Raw genomic sequence first — 11,116 nt, forward strand, 5'->3', positions numbered from 1 at the left:
TATACTGTTTAATTGTGGTTCAACTTTGGTTCAAAAGGTTATGCGCCAATATGGGCCGCCTATGTGCTAACAGTTAACCCCTACATGCTAAAGTTTGACTTCCATGCGCTAAGCTGACGCTTCAACGCGTTAAACTATTTTCAAAACGTGCCAATTGCATTGTTTGTTTTTAGATTTCTGGTGAAGCGCTACTGTTAAGACTTATGCACTAAGGAGAAGGTTTAATGTGCTAAAAGATGGTCTCCACGTGCTAAGAAGTTTCTCTTACGCGCTAAACTGCCCTGACATATTTTGACTTCGTTGTTTTCTATAATTTTGGAGTTTTGTCTTGAGTTTTTAGTACTGATAGATGATTTTCCGAAGTAACAAATGAAAGAACGACATCAAAGAAACAACCATTTTTCTTAATCTAAATAATAAGTGTATGTTCTACAAGGATGTGTTCAAATCCCCAATGTTTCAACAGGTTTGGATACAAAGAATACACTTCAAAAATACTCTTTATTCAAAGGTCATAAGTAATACCATATCCCACTAGTCTCGATACTCCGTCAGCTCAAACAACCGTGTCACCCCCTAGGGGGCGCCCGTTTTTTTGCCTTTTGCTAGAAATTAACTCAAAGTGAATTGCTTCACAATTGAGTAGTTATCTTGGGAGATATATGGTGAGCAATCTTGGGGGCAGATTCTTCCCCACCCTTGCACTATATTATTACAAATGTTTGGTTACTGATTCGGCTCAAAGTTTCTATTTCTAAGGTTCGTAATCAAACTTCCTGTTTAGCTGTTAATGATAAATTCCCTCAGGAGGCTTCCCAACCTTTAGAATAAAGGCTTTACGTATATCAAGGATACTGGGGGAAGGCTAAATGCTGCGTGCAACCGTTGAAAAGGACTTTCGTCACTTTCCACTTTTGATTATAGTGGGTTGGAACACTTGGCTTCAAAGCTATTTCCCACTTAGGTCGTTCCCTTCGCACCGGCCAAAAATGGCTTTAAAAGTTTTTCAACCCCTCGAGAAGGCAGGCCTGCTAAAGGATTTATTGCTTGAATTAAAGAAAGATTTTAAGAGTGGTTTGGCTTTTTGATCACCCAATTAAGGGGAGAGCATATACCTTCCACTTTCGAGACAAAGCACACAAGTTCTTTTTAACCCTTCAAAGTAATGATTTGCTAATCCTATATGGAGATGTTGCTCCACGAAAACATGGTGTTCTTTTTAAACTTTCAAGGCAATGATTTTCTGATTTATAAAAAAACTTGGTCAACAAAATAAATGCGATGTTTCGTCAACAAAAGAAATCGATTGAAAGGGGAAGATCTTCCCTCTTTAGTTGCAAAAGACTTTTGGACTTTGTGTGATTCTTTACTTTGCTAAAAATTAAAATGGATCCTTTTATACACCAAAGGATGGTGAAGTTGTTTTTAATCCATTTGTTTGCAAAACTTGAAAGATTGACTTTTTTTTTAAGACCCAATTTGAAATTTTTCTCTCCTAGAAAAGCAGGGAAAAATTGTTTTGTGGTTCTTTGTAAGGCCCAAATAAAACGAGTTCAATTTTATCTAACAAGAATAAAAAAAAGATTTATATTTTAACTAACTTAACTAAGTTAGTAAAAACTTAAACTATTTATGATCCTAAAATTAAGCTCCCATATGCAAGAAACTTGTTAAAACCCTGCAAGATACCAGTAAAATTGTTAGAAAATCTATGGGTTTTTGTGGACTTCAACGAGTCTAATTTCACATTTGGTTATAGTTTTTAATTTTGCCTCTATTTGTGATGTGCTACAGAACAAACTGTATGCGCTGCTGTATAGTTAGGATGCGCTATCGGATAGACTTGATGCGCTAAGTTGTTTTGCAAATGCGTTACTCTATTATTCTCCCACGCTGAGACCTACAAGAAAATGTTAGTGAGGATGATGCGCTAAGATATGATCTTCACGTGCTAGGGAATGAGTCCCACGCGCCAAACAATGAGCTGGATGTGCTAAAAGATCCACCAGATGCGCTAAGGGATGTTCCCTATGCACTGATTTCTGTTTCCCGCGTACCTGCAAAAGTATTTATTTTTAAAACCGATTTGATTAATGGGGTAGTGCCCCACGGTGGGTGCCAAAAATGTGTGTGGAAAAAGTGGGTCAATGAAACTTAAAATGTGAAAATGTCATCTCCAAGAGGCTTGTTCACACACCCACAAGACTTCTTGGTGCAAGTTATGGAGTCATGAAGAATGACTCAAATTCCCAAGGTTGGTTCCATGGTTCTCTATCTCACAAGATCCCTCAAACCAATGCCTTTACTCTCAAATCACTTAGCAAAGTGGCTTAGGGATGGCAAATGCAAGAACGAGGGATGCTTATGATTGATTTAGTTATGAAAATACATCCTATCTATGCATGATTCTACAAATGCAATAAACTAGATTATAAGATGACAAGATTAGTAGCAATACTATCCTAACATGATATACTAGTTTATGAGTTAAGCTAATGATAAAGGAAATAGTCTAAAATACTTATTAGATTAATTCCTATTACAAAGAGAAGCTAGATGTGTTAATAAAATTGAGCATAAATGAGATACTAAAAGTTTGCATGGATCCTAAAATGGAGGAATGGGAGCTCTATTTATAGTAAAAATAGGGCAATGGATGGTCAGGATTGAAAGAGTTAATCAAGGGTCAAGTTTGAAAGTTGTCAATCCATGTTTTTATTTTTACCAATGAAATGGTGACAATTGTCAACATAAGGCTGGCTGAGAGGAGAGGTAAGAAGCATTAAATGCTTGAGAAGACCTCATGGTTACCTTAGGAGGTAAGGGTTAAGGTTAGGTTAAGGTTATCCAATAGATAAAGCTTTTACCCAAAGGATAAACTCTTGTGCAAAGGTTTAAAGGGATAACCATGGTCAAAGCAATGAATGCTTGATGAGACCCCTGGGTTAGATGAGGGTTAAGTTAGTCAAAAAGTCTCTAACCATGCCACTAAGGGTTAGTTAACCATTAATGGTTTGAAGAATTTGGGGACAAATTTGTAAAATCCTTCCAAATTTGGGGGTATTCAACAAGTTAGCTTGTTGAATGGATAAAGGCTTTAATGCCTTTTGAAGACTTTACTCCAAATTTGAGAAGTGACCTCCTCAAATTTAGGGAAAAGGGATAATGGATGGGTTTAGATTAATTGATTAGGATTAGATGGATTCTAGAAGAAATTAGGAATAGGGTTTAGGATGCAAGTGGGAGATGTAGGATTTTGCAAATGGATGAGGAATAATAGGATTAATTAAAATAAATTGCTTTATTTCAATTTGGTTGCAAGTTGGGAAATTAAATAAATTAGATTTATTCAATTTGGGGTAAACTATTAATTAAATGTAAATTTAATTAAAAAGTAAGAAGAAGGGTTTTAATTAAATAAAATGATTTATTCAATTAAATGATGTAAAAGGTTCTAGTGAATTTAACTAAATAAATTGAATAATTTACTAAATTAAATAGAAGAATGTGGGTGATTTAATTAAATTAGATTTAACTAAATAGAGGAATGGCCATAAAATATTCACTTAGGAATATGGTTATTTTTATACGTCTACAATTTCAATTATTTGTTCTAGGATTTCCGGATATCTCATATTCATAGAGCAAGAAATGGGGTGACAAGATTTTTGTCCAACGTGGCCTGTGAGTTGGATAGTTTTGTCATGAGATGGTGGGGTGGGGATGACGTAGATGTACAATGACCAACTTATTGGGATTTTTAACCTTGAAAGTTGGCAAATTAAGAAGTGAAGTTAGTTGTTGGCCATGAAGGATTTATTTGAGCAATTGGGGGGATTGAGTTGAAGGCTATCAAAGCATACAACTCTATTATATTCATTAATTGCTTTTCCCGAAGCAGGGGGTGAGAAAAGGGTGACGGTATGTGGACAATGCATTTAATGCGGGAGGGAATTATAGTCATTATGCTCATTTATTTGTTCTCACTATTCGATGTTTAGCAACTTTTCTTCTTGAAGAATTTGTTGAGTTGGAGAGGTATGAGGTGACGGTGTTTGTTTGCAGAGGGATCATGGAGGTAAATTTTACACTCAAGTCTAAGAAGCAGTTGTGCCCTTTCTTTGGAGATGTTACAGAAAGAAGGCTCTGAGGGATGTTTCTATTTCAGGACGAACAACTGGTTAAGTGTGTGCAATTAATCTTGGGGAAGGTTTTTGGCAACCTAAGGTACAGGTATTGAACAAACATAAATGTGTATTCACTAATCATGGCGTGGAGATTGGATGTTGGTGAACCTGTGAAGGTGGTGAAAAAGGTGATGGACACAATAATGCACAAAGACTACTTAGATGGCATGGACTCAATTCTGGAATGGGTAATTTTGGTGTAGGAATTGATGTGGGAGGGATTTACAGTGGTGCCTCATGAACGGTTCAGGAAACCACTATCCTTCATTCGATGGCCGAAAGATTGTGGCAGGGCACATTGAAGGGTGAAAGCCAAACAAGGGTAGGAAGCATTGAAGAGATTATAGAGACTGATGAAGTGATTTGATAAGCTAAGGAAGAAGTGGGAAGAGTTGAAGGCAAAGTGTTAAGACCGCTCAAGAGGAAGAGGTCGAGCAAGATGACTGGCAATGCAAATGAAGGAAGCTCTGAGGGTGCACGAATTTTCTTTCTCTTTTTGAATTGAAAGTTAAACTGTTTATGGTCTGGTTCAATTTGGCCTACATACTTTTATTTATGTACTTGATGTAATAGGGTAGCTTCACGGGGTTTGAATAGTCCCATCTGCAAATTGAAACTGTGAATGCAAATTTTGAGTACGCATCTAGATGGGTACAAAGTATTTTGGGGGTTTTTGGGTCTGTACTAGCAATCTGGGTTGAAGTTGGGTGGTTTTGGGGTGATTTTATTTTTGTCTGAAAGTTTAGATTTTCCATGGATGTACCCTTTTCTATTTCGAATAAATAAAAAAACATATTATCGAGCAATTTTTTATTTTTAATATAATGCACAATAAAAGGTCCTATAATGCATAGAGGAATGGAAAGATTTAAATAAGTGCTAGAAGAGTGTAAAATTGGACTCCATAATTAAAGGAGTATAATTTATGATGCTAAAAGTTCTAATTCGGTAACTCCCATCAACACAACAATTCCACCTCTAACATCACAATTAATTTTAGTTCTAAATAGAAAGTTTCTCTGCTTGTAGCATTTTGGATTCTCTTTTATGGGCATAAGGATCAAGTGTCCCAATTCAACTGAAGTTCTCAAAGTTACTATTTTTGACACTCTAAGTTAGAAATAGAGGTTTTGGAGTTTTCAACACATGGCTCTCTTTGGATCTTCTTTCCATTTTGGTAGTAAACTTCAAATCCTTTCTTAAGTTCCAGATCAACAACTTGCATGTTAGTTGTGCCTTCTAGGCTATTAGGGTTATGACGGTATTTTAATCCTTGATTTTAAGGAATCTTCCTATAAATGTAATCTTAAGAGTTATTATGATTATGAGGATTGATGATTTGAGGTCCCAATTAGATTTATAGCCCTCAATATTTTCTTCATTTTTAGTATTTAGTTGTTTTCAAAGCATATTTTCCTGAGAAATTGTGAACCAAATTCCAGTGATTTGCTGGTATCTTTTGATAAGATATGAAAAGTCAATCTCATGGTTTTCTATCTTATTGGATATCTCTTATGAATGTTGGTATTATTTTCTCTCTTTCAACTTCCTTAATCCAAAATTGATCAAAAGTTCGTATGAAACTTTCATTTTTTTATAATCAATATATGTATGCATTATGATGATTAAGGTTAAATGATGAACATATGAGAAGAGTAATCCATTTTTTTGAAGTTGTGATCCTATTTCCATGTTAGAATTGATAATTTTAACATGTCAAAGGCTTTAAACTACATAATGCTTTCTGGGTTTTGTCGATACTCATGGTTGGAGACAATATTGATCATTCAATTTCTTGCAGCCCTATTCTATATTTTGTTTTTTCTTTGATTTTTTTTTAGTCAAGGAGGCATAAACCTATACCTCTTAGCTTGGAAACCAACAAGCCCCTTGTTTAACAAGTCATTGTGAACACTTGGCTACACAACATCGTTGTGAACCAACAAAAGAGACCTTGGGAGATTTGAGATATCTTTATTTCTACCTCTTTCAAGAGAGATTTAGTGCAAACACTCAATTTGTGTTAAGTGCGTCAAAAGGTCCATCAATAGATGAGTTCTTATTGATACATTTTAGAGTCCTTTACTCAAATTAGCCATTTCATAATAGTAGCATGTGGTACAACCACCCTATTTATCGATCAAGTGGTATTAGAGTAGTTGCATACTTTCTTTTTTTCTTGTTTTATTGATTAGATTGGTTAGACATGTATTCCATTTGCAAAGTCAAGTGGGAAAGAAATTTTAATATTCTTAATTATGAAATTGAACCAAGAAAGTGTTTATGAATGGTGAGGACAATGAGAATGGATAAGGAAGATGATAGGGAGGCTATATTTTGGATGTTGGAAGAGATTTTGATGAAACATTTATTGTCAATGGGAATCCTGATAGGTTGGAAAACATGATGCTTTCCTTGATAGTGAAATAAAAAATCTCAAATAAGCAACATGAAGAAGATGACACATAAATGCAAGTATAGAGCAAGGGAGAATTCACAATAAAATAATAATAATTGAAAGTTGAATGCTGAGATGGATTTCCGATTGTATGATGGAGAGAGTGTCGGTATCTCAAATAGAGTTTTAATTTATTTCATTTGCAACATAAAAATTTAAGACTTCAATATTTTTTTTAAGAATTCTCTTACTTATTAGAGCTATGCACACTTCTTAAAAAATATCTCAATTTTTCAAATGGGCAGACTTAAAAATCACAATAAAGAAATAGTTCTACCTAATTTTTTTTATGAGAAAGACTGATACAAAGAATTATTTGAAGTAAAAACATGGGAAATAATAGAATAATCCCAACTGAAATGTCTTCATTGGCTTGATAGTTCCTACACCAAAACTAACGTTGATTTGTTACTCTGATTGCACACTATTTTTGAACAACATACTCAACTTGCAATGGTAATATTATTATAGGAGAATATCCGGAGTGCTTTGAAAAAAATAGCCACATGTACAGATATTGGAAGCTGCAAATAAGGTAATATGATGAGCATTCAATCAAATAAATAAAATTGAACACACCAATTATTATTAATTAAATTATTAAAAAATAAAATAAATGATGAGCATTCATTAATAATAAATAAATTAAACTTAGGAATTATTAATTAAATGGTTGGAAAATAAGGTAATATGATGAGTTTTCATCTAATTTAATCATTAACTGAAAACCAGCAAACCACCTTTTAGTGTAATGGTAATCCAATAGTTGTTTGACAGTATGAGAATCATTTCTATCGTAAGCTTAACACATAATATAGTCTATCGTCTAATTAAAATACAAATACAAATACAAATACAAACAAATTTTATAATTCTCAAAATAATCTTAACTCAATCAAAAACAATTATTCATTTTAAAAGATGTAAGATTAATAATTTTTTGTTTCTGGATTCAATTGTGTAAGATATTTTTGCATCAAAATAGAGAGTTGAATCTAGAAATAAAAAATACTAATTAAAAATCTAATTCATAAAAGAATGAAGTAATTACTAAACACGTTTACTAACATGTATGACTGTAATTTAAATTTTTACACTCAAAATGTATATGCTGCCTACATTTATGATGATTTTAATCAGCTCTAATTTATGTATCCCATCTGTAACTTGTACAGTAACTCTTCTTCCAATGTAAAACAGTCATTGAGCCATTCCCCGCTATTACTGCGCCGTTCGAAATCTCTCGTCCTATTTGATACGTTAAGTTCAAAAACTGCAAAAATAAAAAAAATTTAATTGAGTCACATCTGCACACCTTTCTCAAAGCACATAAGAACAAATAATAGATGGCTTCTTTAAAATTTTGAAATAAAAATGTCTGATATTTAACCAAACATGCGTAGAAACATCAAATGTTTTCTACTCCTAATATAACTTCATACTGAAATACCTTCATTTAAGTTGCAAGTTTTTGCACCAATAAATATCCCATCAGGATCAATATATTGTTGGCTAATGATATGTGGAATCAGATTCTCTTTCCTGCAACAAAAAAGGTGTCAGGAAACTATGAAAGTTTGAAGCTTTGTAAAAAAACACGCCTAAAGTACAGCAACTTATCATCATCTACCTTGCCCATAGTGGTATGAGTTTGGCTGGAGTAACATCATCATTGCTATCCTCATCTGAACCATTTGAACCCCCCTCCTCATAAGGTGATAATTCATAAATATCAACATTGATGTTGGATGCATTACTACCCAACATTGACTGCCCTTCTGTTTCATGTGCACCATTTGCACAACTAGTTGACATGCTTGATTCCTGTAACACAATATCATAATGAGCCCTGTATAGACAGTCTCCAAGTATCTTCTATACAAGTTAGATTATTTTGTTAGCTTTCACCATTATTTACAAAATTAACTGACAGTTCCAATTGACTATAGGATTGAATTCATAAGGTGTACCAGTTTACCTTACGAACATATGCCTTTTGGGCCTGAATTGTTGTTCCATTGTGCTGATAGAATTCTTCCATGTTTTTTGCATCCTTCGATGCAAATTTGTCAGAGTTGGCATCCTCCTCTATCCGTCGTCTACACCGAGCAGCTTCCTTTTCTTTGTCTATATGGCGTTGCTTCTTTGCCTTTTCCTCCGTTGCCTTCCTCTTAAGCTCATATTCAACCTGTTTCAATATGTGCAGTTTTTAGCTAATATCATCATATGATTAATCCATTGATGCGGGAAACATGTTATGGTTACTCTTCAGATACCAGAGCATGACACCTCTGTTCTTTTGCTTCCTTCTTTGCATGAAGTTTCTGCTCAAGTTCCTTCTGCTGCTTCTGTGCTTCTTCTAATCGCTTATGCATCTGTTCTTTTTTCATCTTATCCTTCCTGTTTTTCCGTTCTTGTTCTCTTTTCTCTTCAAGTCGTTTTGCAGCTTCAGCAGCCTCCAAAGCTTTCACTTTAATATCTCTCTTTCCTGCAGATAATAGATTGAATTTTAAAATTTTACTAACATAAGACATTAATTTAAAATATTACAAGGCTCTAACTCAATTCATCTTAGATGTAATAAATTTTAAAGGAATTTATTACTCACTACAGATAAGATTCTTCACCTTGGATTTCTCCTCTGTATAGTTCGTTTGATTTTTTCTTTTCATGTTCACCACGTTTGGCTAGTTCCTTCCTAATTTTACGTTCTTGTTCTCTTTCCTCTTCAAATCGTTTTGCAACTTCAGAAGCCTTCAAAGCCTTCACTTTGATAGCTCTCTTTCCTGAAAAAGGTGATTGAATTTTAAACATTTTAAGAACATAAGATGATAAATATAAGAATATATGAGTAGAGACATAGTGTTTTCTGCAATACAACTTCATAATAAATTTACCTTTATTTAAGTTGCAAGTTCTTGCACCAGTAAATATCTTGTCGGGGTAAATATATTGTTGACTAGGCGCCAGAGATTGGCGCCTCTGTTCTTGTGCTTCCTTCTTTGCAGGAAGTTTCTCCGCAAGTTTCTTCTGCTGCTTCTTTTCTTCTTCCAATTGCTTCCTCTTTTCTTCACGGTCTCTTCTGTCCATCTCTTCCTTCTTCCTCTTATTTGCTGCAATCTCTGCTGCATTTTTCTGCTTCTGTGCTTCTTCAAATCGCTTCCTCTTTTCCTCACGATCTCTCCTCTCCATCTCTTCCTTTTTCCTCTTATTTGCTGTAATCTCTACTGCATTTTTCTGTTTCTGTGCTTCTTCCAATCGCTTCCTCTTTTGCTCACGATCTCTCCTCTCCATCTCTTCCTTTTTCCTCTTATTTGCTGCAATCTCTGCTGCATTTTTCTTCCGTATTTCCTCTTTCTGTCTTTTCTCCTTCAATTTTCTCAATTTATCTTGCTCTAGTTTAGTTTTTAAGTCAAAAGCTCGTCTTAATTTGGAATCAATGCCTACCTGGGAAGAACATTCTGCGTGAGATTTCAGCAAGGTGCATTCCACTGATCCGTTTCTTGCCATGGCACTTGATATTGATTTTCTGTCACTACAGACAATGTTGGATAATGGATTCTTCACCTCTCTTTTGTTTATAGATTCTTCACCTCTCTTTTGTTTAGTTCTTCCGAATTATCAACCACCCCAAATCTCCCAGAGCAAAAGAACACTAAAAATGCTGTGGAGGAGTTGTGGACCGGAAAGAAGTCATGAAACCAGTTAAAGGGCATTCCACAGACAAATGGTCGCATATTTAATATGCCAGGTAATAAAAATTCAACGGTCGGGGAGCCCATATTTAAGCGCGGATTTCTTGTTACTCAATTGAAGCTGACAATATCTTAAATTGAAATACTGGTATTTTCAGGTCGGAGATTTGTGGCAGGCAGCTATATAATAAAATAGATACTCACCATCCCTGTAAAATAGGTAAAATGTAATATAGATGCTCACCATCCCTGTAAAATAGGTAAGAAATGAGAGTAACAGTCTTTTATGCAAAATTGCTTGCCAGCTGGTATTGAGCATCATCTCAGGGACAAACAAATCCACTGATAACCCCATGTAGTCTTGAAATCTGGAATTATATTCAAAAGTGGGAAATCATCAGAAGAGAACCAGAAAACAGAGGCAACGAATTCGAATGCACATAAGCTAAAAATTGGCTCGTCAACTTTAGTCATTAACTAGTAACAATGCATCCACGTTTTTCAGATACGACATGATTTTCTGCATTTGCTCGACACTCAAATTAATTATCGGATTGAGTATTTTCTGCATATTTGCATGAGATATCATCATCAATTTTAAACTGAACTAAAGCTCTACAAAATAAAACTTCGAGTGAACTTCAAATTGAAACCAAACTCATGTGTAGGAGTGAGCAAAGAAGGTAAATGGTACCTAGTTCATTCACAAGAACGACTACTCCAACATGAGAAAGAAATTACAGCACCAATTGTGCAGAAAGTGCTTCAAAGAATTC

General features: G+C 34.6%; 1 protein-coding gene across 1 annotated transcript; it reads right to left on the reverse strand.

The window, feature by feature from the left end:
- Window positions 1-7,787: 7,787 nt before the first annotated feature.
- Window positions 7,788-10,155, reverse strand: LOC131079951 (vicilin-like seed storage protein At2g18540). The gene is made up of 7 exons (XM_058017988.2): window positions 9,543-10,155; window positions 9,273-9,431; window positions 8,922-9,133; window positions 8,624-8,833; window positions 8,276-8,469; window positions 8,096-8,187; window positions 7,788-7,918 (listed from the first exon to the last, which is right to left on the reverse strand). Exons 1-7 carry the CDS (start codon window positions 10,153-10,155, stop codon window positions 7,788-7,790), a joined length of 1,611 nt encoding a protein of 536 aa, XP_057873971.2.
- Between the last annotated feature and the right edge of the window lie 961 nt (window positions 10,156-11,116).

Source organism: Cryptomeria japonica, chromosome 10 (genome assembly GCF_030272615.1).
Source record: "Cryptomeria japonica chromosome 10, Sugi_1.0, whole genome shotgun sequence".
In the NCBI taxonomy this organism is placed as follows: domain Eukaryota; kingdom Viridiplantae; phylum Streptophyta; class Pinopsida; order Cupressales; family Cupressaceae; genus Cryptomeria; species Cryptomeria japonica.